A 26942-nucleotide genomic window follows, 5' to 3' on the forward strand; every position below is an offset into this window, starting at 1 on the left:
GTTAGTGTTGATGTTAGTTAGTGACCTTTTAGTATCCTCCTGTTAGAGGGATACAAAAAACTACGAGGGATATAATTTTATGCCACTTTACTCATTTGACTCTCACTGATGTTTTGTTTATGTTTTTAAAAATCTGACCACCGGTAGGGCCACAGGGTAGGCCATGGCCTAGGCCATGGCCTACCCCACGTTTTGTTCACACCCCAGCTGGAGAGATAGAATAAACTGGATAATTTTTCGGATAATTAGATAATGCAATTCAAGAATTTTCATTGGCTTAGCTCCCATGGTTTTCATAAACAATAGCCTCCATTTGGCGCGAAAATTCCGCGGACATTATCTGTTCCGAGAAGCGAACAATTTTCCGAGAGCGCTAGCGTAGCTCGAGGAAAACTGTGAGCTTCGAGGAACAGATATTGTCCAAGGACAAATATCCGAGCTATATATTTTCGCGCCAAATGGAGGCTATTGTTTATTTATCAGTGCTAAGGGGTTAGTCCTTCGTTTTGAAATAAGACGGATTTTTGCGATAGAAGAAGGGGAGAGGGTAGAAACACCAGTCATTTATTTCACGTTTATGACAAAGAGCTGATATCATGCTCAACGGATATCCTGTGGGCTGCGTTTTGTATTTAAGAGGAAAGAAAAGACAAGAAAACAAGGGAACCGGCAAGCCTAGAAAAAGAATGAAACAGCAACTTTTTGAACTGTGTGTTTTGTTTTTTTGTTTTGTTTTTTTTATTGCAATAACATTACATTAGATACGAAAAAAAAAAAGTGCGGGGAGTGGACGTCTATTGCGGGAAATTGGGGAATTCTTCAGACACCACCGACACCACACGCCCAAGGTAATTTGAGCTGCTTGCGTTTTGGTCCACACAAAGAAGCCTCTGTTGGCTCGGTGTGTGATTATTGAGTACGGACGGTCGTGGGATGAGTGTTTTTGACAATGAAGACTCCAGTATTCGCTATCTTGCAGGCCCTTTTAGTTGTCAGTTTTACTGTTAAGTCTGGCTACGGGCAAAGACTGAGTCCTCCAGCTATTAACATTGCTCAAGGTAAGAAGATCGAAGCAACTTCCACATGTGGCGAGGACGTGAGCGAGTCCGAATTGTTCTGCAAACTGGCGACGGTACCAGGAAAGCTTGGCATTCTAGGTCTGTCCTGTGATCATTGTGACCCTAGCGTACCTTCCAGGGATCACTCGATAGACTATGCTATTGATGGAACCGAAAGATGGTGGCAATCTCCTCCTCTTTCCCGGGGACTTCAGTATCAACGAGTGAACATTACCATCGATTTAGGACAGGTAAAGTTTCACCATCGCCCACGATGTTTACAATCCTTCTAAGCTGCTGAATTGAAGTGTGTGTGCCTAAGATGGTATAGATCACAATTTCTTCCAAATTCAAATATGTTGAGGAATTTTTAACTTTCCGCGAACGGTTACACATTACAAAGGGAACTTCAGTGAAATAATTTTTTTCACACAAATTATGGTGAGAAATCTCGCAGGAATGTGCCTGCATACTTGGATCGTGAAGTTGTAAGACTATAAGCTTAAAAAGGCACTCATTCACTGAACCGTCCCTCGATGTTTTGTCTTTGATAGAAATAAGCGTTTTGTGATCTAAGAAAAGAAGATCGTCGAATTCTTTTTACGTTAAACTTGCATTTCGCAGCTTTGTTAAACGAAACTTGAAAATAAAATAACCTCTGATCTGATCTTTGCGGATTCTTTTTGGGTTTTCTAACTGCGAAAATTGTTTTGTTTCTTATTAAACTTTTTCTTTTTATTAAAGTAAGTCCAGAAAATTATGAAAAAATCATCATCAGGACAAATTGACATTTTTATTACGCCACCGCAGAGTCAGAGAAATTATGAAGAGAATGCTAGGAATTTAATTAATGTGAGGTTTCAGTTAACAATCGACCCTAATTTGCGACCTCTATTAAGCAGCTGGATATCAAAGTCCCAAAGTTGTAGTCAGTAAAATACTGTAAATGAATGCAGTGACTGTTTCAACAAAATACTATTTTGCACTTAAATGTAATAGTAGGGGAAGTTAGCTGAGGGTCAAATTTTCCTCTTTAAAGCCTTATTAGGTTTCGGTTTGTCTGCTTACTTACAGAAGAGCAAAAATTTTGATCTTAGATTTTTAGAACAAATAAAGGACCACCCTCTTGACCAGTTTCAACATTGGAAATGCGAGTTCAAAGACTGACTTTCTTGGAAAAAGTAACCATAACTATGTGCAAGTGTTTATATCTCTTACACAAATTTGCAGGAGTATCAAGTAGCCTACGTCATCATTAAAACTGGTAATGCTCCCCGTCCTGGTACTTGGGCCTTGGAGAAGTCAGTTGATGGTGGAAAAACATTTACCCCATGGCAGTATTTTGCAACAGATAACAGTGATTGTTTAACATACTTTGGACACTCAGCACTGCTCCAGTCATTTAAAGATGATACGACAGTGACTTGCACAACAAGTTACTCTCAGGTTCCACCTTTCGAGAATGGCGAGGTGAGCACCGTGGATTCTCTTTTTAACAGTTTCCAGTATTTTTTTCACTCTTTTATTTTGAAGGATCTATTCCAAATGCATATTATGCATACCACAAGTTGTAGTCTCAGCATGTGCAAAACACACTATCATGCTGCTGAAATTGAACCCAAGATCAACATTGACCTTAATATACTGATTTATTGCTTAATAATGAATGGAATTTCAATACAATGAAAAATGAATACATGGTTACTAGAAATGTTCAACATCGCAAAGATTCTAACTTGATGCAAGTAGTATGTATTCGTGACTCCCAACTGAAAAGGGTGTCCAGTGTTAAATTTCTTTGACTGGATAACACTGACAAACATTCTTGGTCAAACCTCAGGGATAGGGATAGTGGAGGAAGCCAGACCCTGTGTTAGTGTTTATAACCTTTAATTTCATCACAGTAGATAATTCTCTGGATGGTGTAGTGCCAATTGCCCAGTATGGGGTAATGTTGGAGATAGGTTGTCTGATAATTAATTTAAACTACAGAGATCGTCACCAACTTGCTGTATGATGTACAGGTTTTAGTTCCTTTATCAGGTGCTAAATTGCGATGACCTTCAAAGTAAATGAAATATTAGAATACGTGACATGACATGACATGACATAACATGAAGTGATATTGACATGACATAAAATCATAAATTAATGCAAGACATTAGGAACTGGGGGAAAAATCTTTGAACATCAAACTGAAAGCTTTCTTTACCTCTCAGATCCATATTTCTTTAGTTAATGGAAGACCAGGAGCATCAAACTTTTCTTACAGTCAAGCATTGCAGGTAAACATGCTATTTGCCGTAATGGCTGTGGCCACACTACGAGAGTTCACCATTAATCAATTACGGTTAAAGTGGTACTATGATCAAATTTTTTCCCTCTTGATTTTTTAGGTGTATCACATGGAATTCCATGAAAGAATAAAAACGCCGTTTACCATTTGCAAATATCTGCTTTAGTTCCGGACATATTTAAATTTGAAAAATGTGTAAAATATGCAAATGAGATGACTGATGATGTCATACACTCAACCCAATTTTACATCAAGTATACAAATAGAGCTATCTTGGTCAATTTGCAGCGCAGACCACTGAAACTTGGTAGACTAATAGTTCTACAGGAAATACACCTACGGCTATAAAAAATTATGTTCCCATGGCAACTCACTCTTTTCCAGTCCTTACCCACTTGATTTCAATATGTTAGTGATTTTCAGCTTGCAAAACATTAAACAAGGCCACAAACCTGGGCTAACATTTTTATATGCTTGCTGGACCAAGCATATGAGGCACCATTTGCAAATATCAAAATGGAATGCGAAAGGTGGCCAGAAATGCTTTAATATTGGGGAGGTCTGGAACCCAGTGTGTTGCCATGGTCACCAAACTGTTAGGCTCATATTGTGGAGCATATTTAGTAGAATCTTACTGCAAAGAATCAAACATTTCTGATTCAAATTGGCTGAGATATCTTTTTTCATCGTATTTGATTAAAATTTGGTTGAGTGTATGACATCATCACTGGGCTAATTTGCATATTTTAACAACTTCAATATCTCTGGAACGAAAAGAGATATTTGAATATAGTAAACAGCATTTTTCTTCTCATACAGGCTACTTGTTTATGTTTTAAAATGGCTGCGATAGGAAAGATGCGATTTTTGTCATAGTACCACTTTAACCGGGTTACCGAAAAAGCAAAAGTGCTTGAAAGTACTGGATGTTTATTTGGAAGTACTCTGTACAAAAGTCATGCATGGCAGGTTTCCATTCTCATTCCCAGAGGCTGCCCTCCTTTTAGTCAGCACCCAGAATCGCGACCTCTGGGCGGGTCCGATTTTCTGAGCATGCGCAGAGAATTCAATTCGTATTCTCAGCCAATCAGATTTGTCAGACTTGATTCTGAGCATGCGCATAGTGACAGAAAGTCTGTGGATCACAGACTTCCGGTGTTGAACCCTCCCGGAGGTCGCAATTCTTGGTGCTGACCAAAAGGAGCACAGCCTCTGGGGATGAGAATGGGCAGAATTCCTGGTGATTTCCTCAATCCATTACTGATTTCTCGGAGAGACTGAAACTAGAGGACGATACATTTGACAGCGATTGCAGGTTATGATAAAGAACACTCTGACATCTATGCGAAATCAGCATTATGTTAAAAAAAACCGTGGAAATTTGTGTAGCACATATTAGAAGGAAAATGGACTGCCTTTAGAGTGTGGCGAAAGGAAATGAAAACAAAGAAACAGAATCAAGAAAATGAGACCGTAGTCCTTGAAGTCTGTCATTTTTTCGTTGGTTTATCTCATGATGTCAATTTAGGTCACCTATTTCAGTGCAGCTGCTTGTAAAATATAACCCTGTTGTTTCATCATAACCAACCTCTAACCTAGTTAAGTTATTTGGGAATTTTAACCAGGTTTCGAAAAAAAAAACCAGTTAACCTTCTTAGTGCAGCCGCAGCCAATATCACAAGAATTATTTTATTAAAGATAAAAATTCAGTTTTTTATTACAGCAACAGTTAGTATGTGAGTTAAGGTAGATCTGTGCCTTAAAGAACAGTCATGGTTTCTCTTTAAGGTTACTTCCCACCTTCACGGGTGTCCTTCAGGAAAAAAATTATATGTGTGCCAGTTTCAATAAAACCCCAACAAACTATATATCAGAAGAAAGCTAAATAAATGTAGTTTACGATAAAATACAATTTAAAATGATTTCCGCAGAACGTTCGAGTAATAATGGCAAAAACGAAGTCACCAAAAGAACCTTATAGCATGGTAATATTTTGAATAAAGGTAAGAACAAGCTGACCCAGTGTGAGAAAATTGAACTTGAAGTTATCCATATTTCAATTAAAACGGACATTTTGCGTTAGTTGAAAACACAATAACAAACGCATTAAACAATCTTACGAGGTTTGACATTAAATTTCTCAAGAATGCTTGGGAATTTAATCTTGGGGTCACCTAGAAAAATTAATTACAATGAGATGTTTGAAATAGTATTCAAAAAGTTACTGTGCGGTGAGTAGATTTTTAGGAAATAATTTTTGCACTTATTGCTTGAACTTTGAGCAGAATCCGTCTTAATTTTTCTTTTAGGAAGTGTCAGGAGCCAGTAAGGCGTGAAACAACCGAGGGTCCTGCACAGTCTTATTCACAAGGCATCAATCAACGTGATGTGTATCAGGCTTTTTCAATATTCTGATTGGTTGTTTAGATATCGGCATCTAAAGTTGGAGTAGGTAAAAATGCGCAAGACATATGTGTTGCATAAATGGTTACCACAGGAAATTTCCCGACACACTTTTGTTTGCATTATCCCTGGAATGTTCTGGTGAAATTTCACTAACATCTTTCAGATCTGCGTACCCTATAAATTCACTCAAAGTGGATGTATTCCTCCAAAAATCAACAGCAAGATTTTAGCTCATAAAGGTTAAAAAACAACTCGTGCCATGCCAGGCAATTATTTCACCTCATGAAACTGCAAACCAGTGGAACAACAGGACCTCCTAGCGTCAATGACAATGGATCAGGATTTCCCGGGAAAAGTGTCACATTGCAACATGCTTTCTATCTCGATGTTGCATTGAAGAGAAAGACACTTAAATGGGCAAAGTAGGCAAAGGCAAAAGAACAAATGCGCGATATAAACAATACCAATTTCATCCATTTTAGTGATTATGACACCTTCCTGGTCTATTAACTTTATCTGAAAATACGTTTTTTCTAATTAATAACTCGGCTGCCTTTTGAGATAATTTTTAAATGTTTTTCCTTTGTGAACTTTAGATAAAATGACTGACCTAAATTTTGTCAAATAAAAGGAGAAACGATTTTTTGTGCTCTTGAAGGTGGGAAGCAACATTAAAATCCTAAGTTTGCTTGTTCATTAGTGAAAGAAATATAAGTTTATTAGTGAAAACAGCTACTATGTAAGCTGTAACATGTGCAGTGGAAGGTTAGTGATCATGAAAAAAGAGTTTTTCAGTACTCTTTTCCTTAGGTTTTTATTATAAAACAATGTTGTATTACAGGAATGGACTCGTGCAAGACACATTAGGCTGAGGTTGTTGAAAGTGAAGACATTATTAGCTGATTTATTACCACTGGCAAGACAAGATCCTTCTGTTACAAGACGGGTATGTCTTTTATCATCAGCGCTGTGCTTCTCTTAAGGTTAGGTTTCTATGTCACTTTCTGGTGACCTCTTTAGCAGGACAGCTGCTACTGCAAAGTTTGTGTACCAAATTCAAGGTGTTCTGAACAGGGACAATCTATGGGACCAGCTACAAGAGCTTACTAAACAGGACATGTCCACATAAACTGACCACCCTGAAAGCTGATTGGGCTTTCAGTGTTTGTTGAAATTTCATTAACATTCTTCCTTTGACAATGGCTTCAAATACTGTTAGCAGACAAGTTGAAAGAATGGATGTTGTGTTAATGTATTAATTTGAGAAGCAGGAAGCATTGTGTATACATATCCCGGCGGGGGAGGGTACTCCCTTATATGGGCTATATAGGTATGTGCAGCCCCAAAGGGTAGGGTTTTTCAGCTGTTTTGGTCATAAATAGGGTATTGATTTTGGCAATTTTCGTCTTAAATTGAGTATGGTTTTAGCACTCTAGTCTTGAATTGGGTGTGTATCTTAGAAGAGGCTACTTTTTCATCATTATCAATAAGACTGTCAACAAAAGCCCTTCACAACTTCTGTTTAGGGCAACTGTGCCAGCTGCAACAGCCATAAATAGGGTATCAATTCTTTGGCCAGGTCGTAAATAGGGTAGCAAAAATCGCAGAGTTGGATTATAAATATGGTAAGGGTTTTGGGAAGTGAGCTGCACACCCCCACCCAACTTTTCTGGGAGTACCCCCCTCCCCCTCGATACATATAGTAGCAAATTATTGAATGCTTAACCAGGCCTAGTGTGCATAAAACGTTTTCAAATTCTTGTCTTGTCTTCAGTATTTCTACTCTATCAAGGATATTTCTGTTGGAGGGATATGCATGTGTAATGGTCATGCAGATGCCTGTGTTCAACGGCCAGGTGAATCGCAGTTTAGATGTAGTTGCAAGCATAAGACATGTGGTGTCAAGTGTGAAGTATGCTGCCCAGGCTTTGTTCAGAAGGAATGGAAACCAGCCACAGCTGAAAGTAGCAATGAATGTGAACGTGAGTAAATTGTGTTGTGACAAGAATTCATTAGACTATCCGTTTGAGGATCCATGCTTGATAAATAATGCTATTGAAATTGAGGAGGGCAAAAAGTTGGGTGTATTTGTTGTTAGCATTTCAATTTTGTTTGCCTTGCCTGTCAAGGTTAGCCTGCACAGTGTATTAGGAGTAATCCAAGTCAACCATTCCGTCCCAAATTGTCACCATTGCAACCCAGTAATTATCGAGTGTTGGCAACTAGATTTTAAAGGCTAGTCACTAGTAGGCAATTAATTTTTAGCATCTTGTCCAATGTTTTGAACTGGCTCACAAGCAATTTAATTCCATTGCAAAAGTTTGTTTGTGGTTTTGCAGCAAGAAAGTTGCCCCCTTTTCTTGAGGAAGTTTTAACCTCCAGGGAAAAAAAACTTTTTGCAGTTAGGAGGAGAGTATAGTGGCAAGTGATGCGTTCAAGGTTTGATATATTGTGGGCTTCAAGATTAGAAGAAGTTGATCTCTCCATGTTAACTAAAGATGATGTTAGACATTACTGACAATATGAATATTGATACTTGTGGAAAGAAAGTAGCATTATGTTCCATCTTCAAGCTTAAGAGATGTAGCAAAAACCTTTTGAACTGAAATGTAAGCTACAAATAATTTAATGCCTTGATACAGGGGAGTCCCTGACCTGCAATCGTTTACAAGTAGGATCTTGTTTTAAACAAAGAAACGTTTTTGTAAACTATGTTTTTGGCTTTCACTGTGAAGCAAGTAGTTGTGCAGAAAAGGAAAGAAAATGTTTAGTCACTACATGGGGCCTGTATTAAAAAAGTTAACTAAGGACCCTGAATCCTGACGACTTGAGTGAAGGTTTTATGTGTATTCTGTGTGTTGTTTTTGTAGCCTGTAACTGCCACAACCATGCAACAGACTGCCATTACAGTGAGCGCATTGCTCAGGAGAAAAAAAGTTTGGACATAAATGGAAATTATGAGGGAGGCGGAGTGTGTGATAATTGCAAGGACAATACTGATGGTATCAACTGCGAGAAATGTAAATCAGGCTTCTATCGTCCTGCTGGAGTACCCAAGACATCTCGTGATGCCTGTCAAGGTACATAGGCTTAACTGTTCTGTTCATTTCTTTTATTACAGTTATACTCATCACAAATAGATGAGCTTGGGAACTGATGCCTTAAAAGGTTAGCGGGGTGCCAAAGCCATAAGCCGCTAGGAGGTATCCATGGCAACCCTGGAAAGCAGGAACCACCCAATGAGCGTCCGCTAACCAGCACCGTCACACTGAAAGAAATTCAGTGGAATCTACTTACCTGGAGAATACTTACCCTGACCAAGAACAAGAAGAATCCGCAATGATTCGCGAGCAAAGCAGTGCAACTGATCCGCAACAATCAGCAGAATACACTACAACAATTATGCAATGAACCATAAACTCCTGCAAAACCCCTGATGGCCACCCCACAGGTCACGTACTCCCAAACGCGGAAACCGCTGGCTGCATAAGCTCGTATTTAACTTGCCTAAATGATATTAGCTGGATGGGCACGCTAGCTGGCTGCATTAGCTCTAGTTTAACCTTGCCTAAATGATATTTAGCCACATTAAATGTCAAATTTATTTCCTTGATTTGACATCAAATATAAACGTTTAATATATGAGCATGTAAAGAAACTTGCCACTGATAGTCAGGGTTAGTGGGCTCTGTCCTTTGCTTGCCCAACAGGCAAGCGATATCTTGGGGGAGAAGTGCCTTCAATTTATTATTCCTGCTACTGAGAAATTTGGGTTTAAAACTGGACAGGTTTTCTTTGCACTCTGAATGAATTGAATTTGCAGGCTTTCCAAATGTGGGAATTTAATTATAATTGATTTATCAAGTCCACAGTGACACTGGTTCTTTATTTAAGTTTAAACTCATCAACAATTGATGAGTGGGACTGTGCCTGTAAAGCTAGTGGAGCCTGGTCCTACAAGCTGAGCATGCAGGGTAACCATGACAACCCTGTGAGAGGCAACCACCAGGCACTGTCACACTGAAATACATCAGTGGAAGTACATACTTATATCCTAGGGATGGATGGGATGGGAGCAAAGCCTTTGAAGAAGCATGCCATTCAGCAACAAGAGTGAAATGGTCTAACCTCAGTGGGAGAGCTGTAAATTCACCAGTCTCCCTGCAGAACCCACAGCTTGCCTGTCATCAAGGAGGGACACTGCTGGCCAGCAGTTGTTTCGAGTTTAACTTAGCTTAAATTATAATATATCTATCCCCATGTTTAATTCAAAATCAAATACATGCATAGTGATAGTGTCCTGTACTTGCAGCTTGTTCATGTGACAGAAGATTTTCCTCTGGCAATTGTTTTGATGGCAATGGACAGTGTGAGTGTCTGAAGAGCTATGCTGGACCTAATTGTGATCAGTGTAATGAGGGATTTTATGGATTTCCTAACTGTAAACGTAAGTGTAATACTGTCTTGTCCTTTGACTACAACAATATTATAATTAAGACTGTGTATGCTCTTTCTAGTAATAAAATTTCTATTCATAGTAGTTGCTACCTTGAGTTCTGAATTCTAAGTTATTATTATTATCCAACAGCTTGTGACTGTCATCCCTTGGGTACAAGTGGGCGTGTGTGTGGACCAACTGGTGACCAGTGTCCATGTAAACCCAATTACACCGGTGCCAAGTGTGATCAGTGTGCCCCAGGATATTATGGTTTTCCAAACTGCAGAAGTGAGTACAGATATTTTGTGAGACATGTGAGTGTGCATTGTTGCTGTACTGTATATTTGTAAAAATCTTGCAATATTTTGTTAAACTTTAAAGAACGTGAAAGTACAATAAAATGGATGAGTAAAGATGTCCTGTAGTTCTACACAAAAATTTCCGTTTTAAATTATTAGGGATTTGTTATCCAGCAATTTGTTTCCAAAATACAGACTGCTGACAGCACAGGGAGCATATAATCTTGTTGAGTAGGATGAGAGTTAATAAAGGAATGAAAAGAATGAATAGTTGTTATTTGATGCCTTATCCTGTGCAAAATTACCGCAATTTACAGGAAAGACAGCTAATAATCTACTTGTCTTGCAAAAACCTAGTGCTAAACTAGTACCCAGACCATTGTACTTTGTGATGAAATATTTTATTTTTGCTGTTATAAATTATAAATAAATTAAAAATATAATAGAGTGATAAGGGAGGCAAGTTTTGGTGCAAACATTTTGAAGGCAATCTGGAAACTTGCTCTAAGCGCTAGATTTCTTTGCTTTCTAAAAATAAGCCAACTGCACAGTAACTTCCCTTTTCTGGCAAGCATTTAAGGAATGGTTATCCAGCAGCACAGAAGCCCCACTGGTTCTCAACTTATCACTTCCATTAGTTATTGAAAATCTCTAAGTTTTGTCACTGACATACGTACAGCAACAATGCATTTATTGAAACAAGTTGGAGTGCAGTGTAAGTCAATGTGTGAAAAAAAACAGCTACAAGAAAATACAGTACAATGCTGTAGTCATGCAAACTCTAACAGTGACATGTGCTTTATTGCTTTAGGGTGCAACTGTGACAAAGTAGGCTCACTATCAACAGATTGTAACATTTCATCAGGGCAGTGCAACTGCCGTCAAATGTACACTGCAAGGCAGTGTAATCAGTGCAGTAAAGGATTCTACAGCTTTCCTGAATGCAAAGGTAGTTGGTTACCCCTTGCTATGGGGTTTTAGTGTACTCTCTGGTAATGTATAAGCTACTTATCTACACTGTAGACTGTCAAGGTTCAGGTGTTTCCTAGGGAAAGATTGGCAACCTGATGGAAGTAGTTTTGACCGTCAGCTTAAGCCCATGCAACCTCAACTTTAATTTGATGTAAACCTGTTAACTGGAATTGAACATCCTTATATATTTTATGACAAAGTCAGCCGAGTTCTCAGTAAGCAAAGGAATTAAAATAGCTGCAGTGAATGGGTAAAGTATTACAAATAGTTCTCTAATGAAAATCTTCTAATCTTGTTTGTTCTCCTAAAAACTTGGAAGAACCTCTAAATGCAAACTCGGTAGCATTTGTTTTGGATGTTGTTATAGTTGGCCCAGTAAAGTCAGCAATAATTGTTTCAGATTTTTAATTCCAACAGCAAAAAAGAATAGGTACTTAATGTGCAAACCTTAGTAACTTAGTGATGATAAGTTGTTATAAATGATATCAATAATTTTTATGGGGGTATGTGTGAAAATAAATGGGTGATCTCCCACCATGTGTCAGTCCATATAAACTTGGAATAATTTAGAAGTGAGAGTTTTGTGAAGAGCACTGGCTAGCATTTGTTTATGTGGGAATTATTGTTAGTAAATTATACATTTTACACACTGATACACTGTTGACTTTGTTATTTTGATTATCTAGTTTGTAACTGTGATGCAGAGGGTACAGCACGAGATATCTGTGATCCAAATACTGGCATGTGCATTTGTATGGAGAACTTTGCAGGTCCTCGCTGTGATGATTGTAATGATGGATATCATAGCTTTCCAGTGTGTTCAGGTTAGTTTTTGATATGCTTAAGAAGGTAATGAGTGGGATTCTATCTTGAGGTCAATACAAATACACTGAAATCTCAATGCAACACAAACCTCTTGACTACATGTATCTGCTTTTGTCAATCACTGGAAGACTGATTGGTTAGGTACAATATCAAAGTATTGTAAAGCAGGCATGAGATGAGAGTAAAGGGAATCATCAACATTAGTGTTTATGATCTTGATATGTCTCCAAGTCTCAAAACAAACATTAATACTAACAATTGTGTACAACTAGAAGAAAGATTAATATTAGTATAAATTGGAGACTAAAAGGGTACAAATTTATTGTGCTCAGGTTGTGGATGTTCTGCGCAAGGTTCAACCTCTCCTAAGTGTAACCAGTATGGTGTGTGTGTGTGCCAAGAGAACTATGATGGTAAACGGTGTGACCGGTGCAGATTGGGCTACTACAGCTATCCAAGATGTGTCAAATGTTCTTGTGACCCTAGGGGTTCAGTTCATGAGTTCTGTGATCCAAACACAGGGCAGTGTAACTGCAAAGGAAGTTTCCGTGGTCTTAACTGTAATCGTTGTCGTAGTGGATATTATGGGTTTCCTGATTGTCAAGCTTGTAAGTGCAATCCTGCTGGGATTAAGCCACTTCCAGATGGACAGCTGGTTGACTGTTCCTTATCAAATGAGGTGAGTCATTTAATGGTCGTTAATAATTGTGTGTGCTCCTGTATTTGCATACTTGAGGTGAAGTGAGTTCTAAATGTGATAAATATAGACATGAAATTACATATGATTGACCAAATGCCTCGTTACACAATGTTTAGAACCAGAATTTTTTTTGTGATACAACCTTTTTTGCTGAGAATTGCACTTAAGCTTATGACAACCAGGTTTATTTATGTATCTGATTTTATCAGTTGAAGACGAGTGTTTAGTTATATCTGATGTGTTACAACGTTTTCATTTTATAACAGGGCCAATGTAATTGTAAGGATAATGTTCAAGGTCTTGCCTGCACAGAGTGCAAAGATGGCTACTTCTTTCTTCAAAGAAGTAATCCTTTAGGCTGCAACAGCTGTGAGTGTAACATGGATGGTGTGATTGGTGGTCTCCGCACGTGTGACAAGTTTACAGGACAGTGTCCTTGTAAGCTGTATGTTGCTGGTAGAAAGTGCACCTCATGTAAAGCTGGATTCTATGGTCTGGAAGGCAGTAAGGTGTTTGGTTGCACAGGTAACAGTAGTGTAGACATTGCTAGTGGCTATTTCTTCAGTTACTAGTGTATCAGTAATTGTGATCATTTATTTCATGATTAATAATAATATACAAACACATACAACCATCATTTTTCATCAAACTCCTCAGCTGGGCAAGTACGTCGGATACAGTTACTCTCACTGGCAAAATGTAACTTGCTTTTGGACAATTTTGAACAATTTTTCAGATATACATGTATGGGGACTTGCATCTATCTTTAGGGAAAGCAGTAAATTTCTTATTCAAGTCATTTTATGGTACAAAGCACTGTTAAGCTATCATTTCCTGCTGTAGTCCGTTCCTGGATGCTATTGCAGTATGCGTACTTAATAGCACCTGAAGAAAGAGATTGAGGTGGACATTTCCATGCATTTCATGTATTTTTGTCTATTCCAAACTCAACAAGGTCACATTGGCGCAGTCTAAATCAAATGAAGGGGTGGTGATGATGGGGCGGGGGGGGGGGGGGGGGAGGTGTGTCAGGGCAGGTAACTCATTACAATGATGTGAACTTAGTATATAAGATCTGCCCCAGCTACTTCTCTAAAACATGTCAGACAAGTCACATGAAAGATAGGAAGTGATGGCATACTTTATCTTGTAGGGTGTGACTGTGATGTGGGGGGAGCTTATGACCAATTCTGCGACAGCACTTCAGGCCTATGCAGCTGTCGAGCAAACATTGTGGGTAGAGACTGTAGCAGGTATGGAAAATTGATGCAATTTGACAAGTTATAACAGTAAGTGTTAAATGCATATTGAAAGACATAAACAAAATACTCAAATTAAACAGCAACCACTTTTTCACCCTGCAAATGCTCTTCACAAATTACTGTCAGCCATGTAAGTATATGACAGTCTATTTGTTTGGCGATATTAGTAGTTTTAGACCTTACTTTGAGATGTATTTATTTTGTCAGGCCTGCCCCTCGCCATTACTACCCCACATTATTACACATTATGGCAGAGTTGGAAGATGCTACAGCAGTCCCTACTAAACAAGGGTCTGTCCCAGGTCAGGATGTGCTATCACCTGATGTTTCATCAGAAAGCGATGGTTCTCCGGTCAGATTTGGCTTTGATGAAAATGTGTTTCCTGGTTATTCGTGGAGAGGATATGCAACAATGTCAGATCTTCAGGTAGGGGAATTCTATAATAATTAACAAGGATCTTTAACTTAATCCATGAGCTAAGTTTAGTTGTCTTTGTCCAAAGCCTTTGTGTATAACGTTGTATTGTCTTAGACAGCTGTAATTGTTTCAAACTGGGAGCACAAAACAGTAGAAATACAAATTTCTTTTTTGTTTTGCTTATGTCATGTAATGACTTGCAAACAGACTTGAGAATTCTAGTAATAAGCTGACATTTAAGGCTTTTATTAATAGGTACCATGTCATTTTTGGCTCTTAAGACTAACAGGTTAAATTCTACACACAGAAAGCATTAAAAGTTACCCTGGATATTCCAAAGACGACTCGTTACCACCTCATATTCCATTCTATCACAAATGAGAGTTTGCCAGTGACAGGCAAGGTTATGCTCACTCCTAAAGGAGGTGTAGGAAGCAAACAGAGCAGTCCAGTCACCTTTCCAGTGAAACAGAGCGGCTTAACAAATGTCGATGTGTATCACACAGTTGGGGACAAGGATATGGCGACACAGTTTATGCTGACTAAAGGACAGTGGGATCTGATGTTAGTTCTACCTCCAGCAAGTGTTCTCTTGGTGAGACAATAACAGTGCAGTTTCAAGTACTAATATTGTATGTGTTGTGTTCTCACAATGTCTCTGTCCACCCAGGGGTATACATAGGGAGAGGGTTTAAAACCTTTACATACTTACAGTGCTTCTAGATCCTAATTTAATTGAAGTCCTCTACACGCCAATTAGTGACTAAATAGCTTTAGATTAACATTGGAGAAGGACTAAACTCTTCCCTGTCTTTACAATACTTCAGCTCAAAGCAGAATGTCAAACAGGAATACAAGACGAAACCTGTTAGCATATAGGAGTTATTTAATATACATTTGTTAGTTGCAAGTCTCATTCTTCAACTTAACTTTGACAATAAAATCTTACAAGGACCTCTATTTTGTATATTGTGTACAGGATTATGTAGCTGCTTTACCACAAGAATACTATGAAGCATATCAACTTGAGGATAAAGTCACCAAACCCTGTCAAGTCAATGGTATCAATACTTTATGTAACCAGTTTTCCTATCTGAGCACAAAGAAACCTGGATTGTTTACAACAGAACTGGAAACAGGATATATTATCAGGAATAGTGGCCTTAAGCCAACACAGTTGTTTGAAGATGAAGCAGTGTTACAACAGTTGGATTTCAGTGCTATGGCTTTGTTAGATGACAGACAGGTCAGAGTTTGATAACTAACATAACAAGTTCTATTTCCTAATGTCTGGTGAAAAGGGCACCTGGCTTTCTCTTAGACAGTGACTTAGGCTTTCAAGGCACTTCATGCTAGCATAAACCAGAGAACATTCTCTAATGCTTAAGGGTAACCTGACCTTGAAACATCCTTACAGAATGCTCTGTTATTTAAAGTATTTTAAAGCATTCAAATAATTGGAATGCTCTTGCAGACAGACTTTGTTTGTTTGGTTTAATGATCTGTTGGTGTGTCATATGTATACCCATGTGTTTGGTTGCAGGGACATATCCCTAGATCCACTTAAACATTTTTGTCCAAACTCAAGGAAAGGAGATCTGCAGTAATAGAAGATTCCTGTCCTGTTGCCAAGCTAAAACATGCACTTTGTTTCCTTTCCACAGAAGCGTATTACAGCAGATTTTAATATCCCCAAGAGTGGTAAATATGTCATTGTTATCCAGTATTACCATCCTTCTGATAACACAGCGAAAATGAATGTGTACTTGAGGTATCCACAAGGGACACAGATAGGAGAGTTCAACCTTCAAAGCTGTAACTACAGATTTGGCTGCCGTCAGGTGGCTGTTGATAATACTGGTGTGGTGAAAGTGTTTGATGTATCAGAGTTACGGCGAATGGTAGTTACTCTGCTGGCAAGGGATTCATCTTCTCCTATTGCTGTGGTAATGCATACTTGTAAATTATACATGTTAAGTATTCACTCAACTTTTGTCTTTTCAACCAGCCATATTTGAGATTTACAAGCACCACACCCTTTTGCCTTTGAATAAGTTATGTTCACATTCCTCATGTGATGTCTCTTAAATAGAAGTGATATATGGCTATATGTGATGTAAGTAACTGTTTAAAAATTTGTTGTTTATTTTGCACATAAGGTTAAGTTCTACTCTTTCTTTTACAACTTGATTAAGCAATCCTCAAATCTTTTGAATAAGGTCACCTTGCATATAATTGCAATCCAGGATCAAACTTAGAAAATGAAAGTACTTGGTAATACACCTAACTATGAATAGCAAATATGTCAAAGGATACTCCTTTCCTAATATTCTGCATGGCTGTCAATAAATTTTGAGTCACCTTTAGCTTTGATCTTCACAAACATAACAAACTGCCCTTTATCGGTGGATTGAATCAACTACTTTCACCCATAACATCAAGCGTCCATCAAGCATACTCAAACATAACAGGTGTTATGGGTTATGGCCCTTAATGACAGCTCTGCTCTGTTGTCTGTACAACAGTGTTAATCAGTAGTTCTATACTTCTCTTGTTTATCATACATGTATTTGATTGTGGTTTAAGCAAAGAAGTAAGTCTTTCTTCCTTGTGAAAGTTCCTAATCACATGCAACAATTCATTTTATGTTAGGACTCCATCACTGCCATTCCACTGGATATGTGGAAATTGGATTTCATTGCACCAAGCATTCTCTGTACAACCCAGGGTAGTGAGTGTATTCCCACAACATATCCTGTTCCCAAAGGAGCTGTTAAGATTGAAGCTGATGGTCGTGATCCTAATCAACCACAGCCACCAAATAAACAAGATCCAGCAGTAAAATTGCAGTATCTGGAGGGACCTGTAAGATTTCATTTCATAAATAAGAATATTAAAAAACCACATAGTAAATGGTTTGAATGCAGAAGTATTAGTTGTTTATATAGTTTGATCGTTCTCAGATGAGTGTACTATTTTTTTGACTCTGAAGATGACTTCCATTCAGGTTGTCAAAACCTGAGTCACCAACAACTACAGCTCTTTTCAGAACTACCCTCACCCAGACGATCACTATATGAACTAACATTAAGGAACCTTTGCTCTTCTAGATAAAAAAGAAAAAGTTAACACAACAAGATTTATGTGTAAAATCAATTTATATCGTACTTGTCTCTTCACCTAAATACTACATTAGTTAGTGAAGTTATTGTTCTCTGCAGGTGCAAAATCCAGTATATTGACGGCCAACTTTCTTCTCCTCCATTTTCAATTATATTTTAATGTGAAACTTTACTTGGAACTTGTGAATAAGTGGACAGCCTGCCTGTCCTGATCTATTATTTTTTTTAATTTGGAGTATTAAATCTGTGTTCCTTACAGCTAATGACAATAGTATGCATACTGTATGTACAGTGTATATCGTATTAACCAAGCGTGAGGGCTGTACTGGTAGAACATATGAGGGCGGATATTCTTTCAGTATGGTCCTGAATAAGAGGTTTATTGCACAACTGAAACTACCTGAAAATCTTCAGAGTGATCTTGTGGGATCAGTCAGGACATTGGCTGGTCCAATTTGTAGAGAAGCCCTCTGAACTAATTTAGAGGTGTAATAATTGTTGTTACTTTATTTGTCTTCATTTATAGAAAATCCATCTCCTGGTGGGCCTTGTCCCTCGACCTGGTCAGTATGCAGCCATTGTTCATTATTATCAGCCAAACCATGCTTCGTTTGAATCACAAGTGTCTGTTACAAGTGACCGCGCGCTAGATGGTTCCATGAAATTCCATTACTGTCCTCATGCATCAGGCTGTCGATCGGTCATCAGGAACTTGAATGCGTCACCTTTCTTTAACATTGGACGCAATTCTGTTGCACTGGAATTCACTATTCCTGAGAACTCATCGACCTGGATTGTAAGTTTCAAAAACATTTACTCTGATTTTTATCTTGACTCAATTGTTGAGGATCACAGCTGCAGTTACTGAGTTATCATGTTGTGTTTCTCAGCCAAACGTTCAGAATTTCAAGCTTCTTTGTGTGGTATTGTAATAGTAATAATTAATTAAAGGAAACTATAGTTACCCATAGAGGTGTTCACTTGCTAAATTATGTTTCCACATATAAGAAAACTGGACTGTCTTACGTATGTGCAACTGATATATTTGTTATTTTTTCTGTCTAGGATTATGTCTTACTTGTACCTCAAGATTTATTTACTGAGGAGCTGCAAGAAGATTCCCCAGTACCCTTGACTCAAGAATTTCTTGACTCATGCAGCAAGGATCATTTCTTCATCAAGTCCTCAGATCCAAAGTTTTGTAAAGATTCTGTGTTCTCACTCACTACAAGTTTTAACAATGGAAGTTTTGCCTGTGACTGTAATCCCAAGGGAACTTTGAACAGTGATGGTAACTGTGAACAGTTTGGAGGACAGTGCTCTTGTCGGCAGAATGTGATTGGCAGAACCTGTAGCAGGTGCAAGACAGGGTATTATGGCTTCCCTAACTGCAGAAGTAAGTTTGGATGCAGTTTTTATGTGAATTTTAAATGAGAGAACCAGGAAAGATGAGCTGAAATAATAAAATTGTGATGAAATGTTAGGTTAAGGTGCTGTGCCTATTTTTGCAATAGGCCCAGGTATTGCCAATTTTAGTAAATAGAAAAACTAACTAGAATCTCCAAGAGCGTTAAAACTCGGGCTTCGTACAGCAATATCAAATCATACTTTATAAGTAAGTTTAGTGAACACAAGAAAAACAAATAAAAGAATCAGGATATTTTAACACAAGAATTACACTAATGCTTTTCAAGTTGCTTCATTGAATATCCTCTTGCATGTTGCTTGCCTCATCTTTGAAGTTCTGTTTATGACAATTGTTGATTTTTTCAACATCTAAGGTATTCATCTTTGTAATTGGCTCATTTCTAGTGCAGAGTGCACTGTTGGAATGGTTTGGGGAGCTGAAGTCTGCTAAACTACTATAGTAATAAGGCAATAAGGTGTAAACTTTAATGTTTGTTTAATTCATTAATGTCAATTAATTAATTAGTCTTGAGACAAGGAAGTGGTTGGGGTGGGGCAGTGGCTGTGTGCACCAGGCAGAAATGTGTCATACCTATCTTACATCATGAATAACATCTCAAAGCTTATATATTTGTTTTAGAAACCCCTTTGTCTCCTTGTGGTACTATTCTCTTTAGAACAAAACCAATTTGCTCTAAATGCATGCACAGACTAGTTAGCATTCATGTTAACTATATTTATATTTTAGTTGAGAGATACATTTCATACGGGATCACCTAGAAACGCTGAGTGCTTTTCCTTGTGGTAGAACCTAACATGTAAGACACATGCATCCTAGCATCGTTAGCAGGATACACTCCATTTTCATCCCCAGAGCTACGTGTTTTTTATTTGTCATGTGATATGACTCACAGAGAGCAGCAAAGAAAGCTATTGTGACTGTGTATCTTTTAGAATTACCCCTAGCACAGTTCAAAAAATATCACGTGCTGTTATCAAACTAAACTAGTGTGTTTGCCAGGGTTCAAATGAAGAATGGAAACATTCTGTCTGTTCATATTCTGAAAGGGGAAAAGCCCTAGGTACCAAGGTAAATACAAACCAGGAGTGAACCGGGCAGGGGTGAGGACCTGTATGACTACCGTGCCAGAGCTATACATTGCACTCTGCACTATCTGAGATTGTCTCAGTAGTTTATCTGGCAAGAATGAGCATGAACTTTGCTTATTTGTCAGGCTTTCAAGCAATGTGATCCGTGGACCAACCCATTCCAAAAATGATCAACATCTTTGTATGTGAGATGAAAGTATAGGGCACGATTCTTTCCAAAACTTTCTTCGTAAAACACAGCATTTACGAAGAGCAAGCACATGTTAAAGTGATCTGTCGCATTCTCATCACCAGTTTTCATGCTCCACACTAGGAATGCCTGGGACCATGAACCCCTTTTGGCAACCAAGACTAAATGGCTTGCATTTTATGAATTGGGCTTTCCTACAGAAGCCTGCTTAATAATGGAATTTAATGTACATGATATAAGCATGCAATATTTTGAGTTTGGTTACTGTTCATACTCATTTAGGCTATATTAGGTTGAAGCTCTGATAATCTCTGAAAACAAAAAAATGTCAAAACACTGGGATACAATGAATAAGTTGCCTGTCAACCATTTATCAAAACTATTTCAGTTTTGTAATTCTTTGTTAAAACTTTTAAATTGCTTTTCTTTGACACTTCAGAATGCCGCTGTGTTTTTTGTAATGAGTTTAATGGAGCTTGTGACTGTCCACCCAACACAGTTGGTCCCAACTGTGAATTTTGTCTGCAAGGGACGTGTTGCTATGACCAGATCCTTGGGTGTCAGGACTGTGGCTGTGAGAGATTTGGTGTGAAGGGTGGTGACATAGCATGCAATCCTAACACAGGACAATGTAACTGTAAACTGTCTCATACTGGAAAGAAGTGCAACAAGTGTGCTACGGGTTATTATGACTATCCCTTGTGCCAGAAATGTGATTCATGTGATCCTAGAGGTGTTGATAGCAGGATATGTGACAGTAATGATGGAACTTGCTTTTGTAAGGTAAGATTTTAATTTCCAAAGTAGCTTAAGTGGTTAAACCAGAGCAATATAATGTTGTATGTAATGAATTATGTTATAAACTTTCAACAAGAAGATCACAGTAAACTGGAGTATTTGTATATCACCCCATAGATACAAATAAGAAAAATCTATTATTAATATTCTTTACAAAAGATCCTGATAAATGAAAAATGAAAAGTAACCCTAAGGCTAAGAGCAAGCAATGTTACTGTTACACTGTTACTTTGATTGAAAGACTTATTTGTTGGCAATTTGTAATAACAAAACTGACAAAAGTTCAAATTCACGAGGCCTGAAACTACTGTGAAATTGATGTTAAAATCTTTCGAAATCCAAGCTTTTGCCAATCAATGGACGGCATCATCAAGGATTAGAAAAATATTCTACATAATGCTTATAATTTACAATAGTACTCTACATTTGTATACAAGACTTACAGAGTATGGAGTCGTATGCACTCATATTTGGGTTGCGTTGCGAGAAGTAGCATGTGCATCATTATGGCTTGGTGATTGGTCCTGATTATATTATGTTTCAGCCTGGTGTCACTGGACCACGCTGCGATCAATGTGCAGCTGGACGCTTCAATCTAGATGCCAACAACCCAGATGGCTGTTCTGAGTGTTGGTGTAATGGTCTGTCAGACTCTTGTGACAGTGGTAATAAGTACTGGTAAGAAACATGATTCGATGATAAAATTCCTTATGTTCTTACAAAGTACATAAAACTGGAATTGGTCAGGGCTGATATGAATATTTTTTGTTACAGCTCATAAAACTAAGACATCAAGTCTAAGCAAATTCTAACCATTGGGAAGCACTTTTTATTGGATTAATCTCAGTGTAGCCTTATTTAATTGGCCAATGAAAAACAGTCAAATTGGTTTTCCACTTGTCTTCTCAGGTTAATGTGCATCATTGAAACAAATATGTATATTAATAAGCCAACACAATCTTGGTTTGATGGTATCCAATTGTTTGTTTTCCATTGTCAATTTTAGGTCCAATGTGGTCATAATGGACAACTGGCAGTTAGAGAACAGTCCAGCAATTGTGGTCAAGATCGGGGAAACTAATCTTTATGCCTCTGTGAGCAGCCAAAGGAAGAAGAAAGGCAAGCCAATATACTGGTTAGCACCTAAGGAATACTTGGGAGAAAAGGTATGCTTTATTGAACTTCAATCTTAATCTTTTTGCATAATTGCCTTTAAAGAATAACAGTTATATTAGAGGGTTTTTTGACACCCAGCCCTAATTCCTGCCATGGGGAAAGGAATGAAGGAGGATTTTTGCAGTAGTAGTAGTATTAGTAGTAGTAGCAGCAGCAGCCGTCGTCGTCGTCGTCGCCGCCGTCCTTGTCGTCGTCAGCAGCATCAAGTCATGACATGTTTCCATCAAATAAAAATGACAAATGATGTATACATTGACTGCCTTTATTGGCAACTCCACCAATCATGTCTTCAGGTAAAAGCCAGTTGACAGCTGTTCATTTGAAAGTGTTGTGTACACCACTTGTATGTAAGTATAAATGTCAGCTTCTTCTCATTCTTAATTAGCTGTCACCACACCTTTACGGACTTTAAGACAGTAACAATAACTCTAACATTATATAGGTGGAGCCTTTCTTGTTTGGAATGGATTGCCACTGGATAAAACTATTTCGGGTTACATGAAATATAATTAATGCTTGTAGAGTTCAGAGTCATCAAACGAGTTCCTGCTATAAGTCAAATTGCTGACCAAGTGTTTCTTGAGGTATTGTAGATCTGTTTTTATTCCTTGAAGTGATTTTCATTGTAGACTTCATCTTACGGAGGCAAACTGTCTTATACAATCCATTATGAAGTACCACAAGGAGAAAGTTCACCAGTGTTGACAACTAAACCTGATGTTGTGATAGAGGTAACTAGCTTTTCTTGCTTTGTTGTGTTCATGCAGCTTACTTTCCAGTATAATATAGGCCTCAGCAAATAGCCAGGAGTCCACTAAAGTAAATTATCAGGATTACAACCTAACATTGTATAATAATAACAGTATGTGTGCTAATCATTGACAAAAGTAGTTTCAAGTTGAAGGTGAGTGTTTTTTAAAAGTGTGATGGTCCATGATATCAAGTAATGATTCAGAAAAGGGCTAGAGTATTCCACAGACAATTAAAATTTGTGCATTTTTTCAAATGAAGTTCTTGCTGAAATTATAAGCGCTGATTGTGAATGTCCTTTTTTGTTGTTGCGGCAGGGTAAAAATGGTAAAGTACTGCAAAACAAAAGACAGCTGCAACTCTTGCCAGGGAAAACATCAGCCATTGACGTGCAATTTCTTGAGGTTAGCGCTTGTGATGCAAGTACAAGCTAATTTACTTTGTCCTACCTGAGCATTTATTTATCATACTGTCTTGTCCTTTATTTTTGGATCATAGTACCTGTGGGAAGATTCCAGTGGGGCAAATGTCAGCAGGGATGACTTCATGTCAGTTCTTCATGACATAGAATCTCTTAAACTGAGGGCATCTTACAGCACTGTTGTTGCAGAAGTAACAATTAACGATGTTTCAATGGATGTTGCTGTTGACGGGCCTCTTGTGGGAGCAGTGAGAGCAAGGAGTGTTGAAATATGTGACTGCCCAGAAAGAGCTACTGGTGTATCGTGCGAGGTAAGTTAACTACTTCAGGTTGTAAGGTGAACTGTGCATGTGCATTCTCACAGCTAATGTTAAGAAACTACAGTAGTCAATCAATCATATGAACTCAGTGAAATGACTTTCTCTCCATGGGTTTGATTCCTGTTGGCGACTCAGCTTTTGTCTTTGTCCCACGCTCGTGTCAAGTTGATCAATTCACCATTCACAATCATTCTTTATTTCTTAGCAGATAGCACCCTGCCTCAAATGAAATCTAAAATATCTTTTAAATCAAGACTGTTGGAATCTTATGTTGTAATGTTTGATTATTTATTACAAGGTTTATAAAGAGTCAATTGTGAGTTGTCACATATATGTATTCAAGACATAGTAGCAATTAGGATAGGTTTTACAGTTCTAGTTTTGTTTTGTTTTGTTTTTAGCATTTTAGCCTTTTCTAAATTTATCTTTGTTTGAATAAAGAAAGTTATTATTATTAAATCAAGTTGTTACAGGTCTAATAGCAATTAAAGTTTGGCAGGTGAAATCATAGTCCTTGTGTTTGGTTTATAGCTGTGTGGAAAGGGTTATACCAGAGCTCCTGATAATACCACATGTATTCCTTGTAACTGTTTTGGACACTCTGATGACTGTGATGGAGAAAAAGGAGAATGCTACAATTGTCTTCATAACACTACAGGTAAGGCTAATCTCACATCCTTTTTCCCTTTAATGAAGCGATGATTTTCTGCTGAATTTTTTTTTACAATAAGTATCTCATATTCTGATATTGTAGACATGTTTTTCATACTTTACTCACCAGAAAGGTTCCATTGGTGATGAAAGCTCTGCTTTAATCCAAGCTTTGATGGGTTGTTAATATTTATCACAAGAAGCATTTGCAATTTTTTTTTTGGATATCTTTCTTTTATCATGCAGCTTAATGAGATAAAAATAAGATAAAGTAGACTTGACTTGTTTACACCTGTTTTGTAGAAGTGTTTGGAATTGTTATTTATGTATCAACCCTTTGAACTAACCTTGTAATACTGTACACTTTTTTTTCTCCAATTATTTCAGGCCTGAACTGTGAGGTGTGTGAACCTGGTTACTATGGTGATGCCACAACAGGATCGCCACTAGACTGTGGTATATGTGAATGTCCTTTGGGAATCATGTCAAACACCTTTGCTACAGGATGTGCCCTTAATTCTTTCAATGATCTCTTGTGCACCTGTAAAGAAGGTTATTCTGGACAGAGTTGTGAGTCCTGTGCTGATGGTTTCTATGGGAATCCCTCTCTACCTGGTGACTTCTGCAAGCGTTGTGTGTGTAGTGGCAATATTGATCCAGGTGTTAATGGGAGCTGTGACACTCAGACAGGACAGTGTCTTAAATGTATCAATGCTGCAACAGGAGACCAATGTGACCGTTGTTTGAATGGCTACTTTGGTGATGCAGTTGTTGCCAAGAACTGTGCAAGATGTGCCTGCAGTGATTGTGGCACGGTGACTGCAGTATGTAACCACACCACTGGACTTTGCAAGTGTAAGCCCAATGTTATTGGAGACAGCTGTGACAGTTGTAAGGTAAGTAGAATTAACTTTACTAAACCACAAATATCAGAGTTAATCCTTGATGAAGCAGCCAGAATACAGCAGCCTTGTTCAAGGCAGAAACATTATTAACAGGAATATAAATTGATGTTCAAAGTTGTTCCCCTTTGGACCAGTTTCATGTTTTCAACACTGTCTTACTTTTGTTAGCATTGAGTTTACTTCAAATAAGAGTGTATTGTGACCACACGCTTACAAGAGTCAATTTTCTGGAAGCCACTCAGGATTCCTAACCACTAAATTAATGGCTGTTTTTGCAGCCAAATACCTGGAACTTTGACAGCTGTCTTGGATGTGAAGATTGTGAATGTGCACCTGCATCACTGTCCTCGTCATGTGATGTAAAAACAGGTCAGTGCGAATGTCCAGAGGGTGTAACTGGAAGGAGATGTGACAGATGTAAAGCAGGCTACTTTGATTACTCAGCTGGTGGTTGTCAAGGTACATATATCAGAGTTATGATTTCATATAAAATGTAACTGGTGCCAGTTATTGCTTTGATAGCTTCTGGTCCGTGTATGTTTGTAACTATAGATAAACATAAAGTCTGGTTGAGCCCAGCGACCCATGATGTCAGCACTTACATTCAGGTTCCTTAACATGAAATAACTAGGAATACTTCTACCCCCCTCCCCCCCTGCAGCTGGTGGAGATGCTAATGTTTCACAGGGTATCCCAAGCATTAAATTCACCAGTAACTATTTGTACACCTGGGTGGTGAGAGGCACTATGAGAGTCAAGTGTTTTGCCGAAGGACACAACACAGTTATCCTTTCTAGCACTCAAACCCCTCCTGCTCAATCTAGAGTCCACTGTGCACCAATCATAAGGCCGCTGCACCTCTCCTAAACTGTATTAAATTATATTTAATTATTCTCATCTCAGCTTGCAACTGTGGAAAGGGCGAAGAAAATCTATTTGGTTTCTGTGACATTAATACTGGACAGTGCTGTAAACCAGGAGGAAACTGCACCATCTGCCCTGAAAACTATATTCTGACGGATGAGGGTTGTGAATACTGTGGCGAGTGTGTGGGACGCTTATTGAATACATCCACTGAGCTAGATCGCAACCTTACACAGGCTCTCAAGTCTTTAGAACAAGGGACTGCAGGGATCATTGCAGAAAGTCGATTTTCAGATATAAATGAAACTCTACAAAGGTATGCAATAAATGTTCACTGCTTTTGATTTGCTGATGTTTATTTGCAATGTCTTGCCCAGCAAAACTGCTGGTGTAATCTGGGTGCTGTAAAACAATTTATTTGCACCAAGTTTTCATAGGCAATGTTTAGTACACTTTTTTTCATATTTAAGAAGCAATGGAAACGAGACAGATTAAAGGGAAAACAAGCTCTGAAGTTAAGAGAAGGTCTAAAGAAGGTCTACATTTCTTAAATT

The 26942-nt window shown here is 38.1% G+C and overlaps 1 protein-coding gene across 2 annotated transcripts in view; it reads left to right on the forward strand.

Moving 5' to 3' along the window:
- The first annotated feature begins 712 nt into the window (after positions 1-712).
- Positions 713-26942, forward strand: part of LOC110046444 (laminin subunit alpha-like) — a 54520-nt gene continuing 28290 nt past the window's right edge. For both annotated transcript variants that reach the window (XM_089279417.1, XM_089279418.1), the window contains exons 1-30: positions 713-1309; positions 2289-2528; positions 3278-3343; positions 6602-6706; positions 7535-7742; positions 8631-8840; positions 10073-10207; positions 10349-10486; positions 11309-11446; positions 12156-12293; positions 12627-12973; positions 13261-13519; positions 14148-14247; positions 14464-14683; positions 14982-15269; positions 15654-15920; positions 16339-16620; positions 17327-17539; positions 18323-18592; positions 18862-19192; positions 20943-21286; positions 21846-21979; positions 22308-22467; positions 23107-23208; positions 23545-23631; positions 23726-23959; positions 24500-24626; positions 25007-25515; positions 25803-25983; positions 26428-26704. In XM_089279417.1, coding sequence (XP_089135543.1) covers positions 950-1309; positions 2289-2528; positions 3278-3343; positions 6602-6706; positions 7535-7742; positions 8631-8840; positions 10073-10207; positions 10349-10486; positions 11309-11446; positions 12156-12293; positions 12627-12973; positions 13261-13519; positions 14148-14247; positions 14464-14683; positions 14982-15269; positions 15654-15920; positions 16339-16620; positions 17327-17539; positions 18323-18592; positions 18862-19192; positions 20943-21286; positions 21846-21979; positions 22308-22467; positions 23107-23208; positions 23545-23631; positions 23726-23959; positions 24500-24626; positions 25007-25515; positions 25803-25983; positions 26428-26704 — 6470 coding nt within the window. In that variant the 5' untranslated portion in view covers positions 713-949. The remainder of the gene's footprint in view (positions 1310-2288; positions 2529-3277; positions 3344-6601; positions 6707-7534; positions 7743-8630; positions 8841-10072; positions 10208-10348; positions 10487-11308; positions 11447-12155; positions 12294-12626; positions 12974-13260; positions 13520-14147; positions 14248-14463; positions 14684-14981; positions 15270-15653; positions 15921-16338; positions 16621-17326; positions 17540-18322; positions 18593-18861; positions 19193-20942; positions 21287-21845; positions 21980-22307; positions 22468-23106; positions 23209-23544; positions 23632-23725; positions 23960-24499; positions 24627-25006; positions 25516-25802; positions 25984-26427; positions 26705-26942) is intronic.

Source organism: Orbicella faveolata, unplaced genomic scaffold, assembly GCF_042242905.1.
Source record: "Orbicella faveolata isolate gen_17 unplaced genomic scaffold, um_ofav_v1 contig_47, whole genome shotgun sequence".
Lineage (NCBI taxonomy): Eukaryota > Metazoa > Cnidaria > Anthozoa > Scleractinia > Merulinidae > Orbicella > Orbicella faveolata.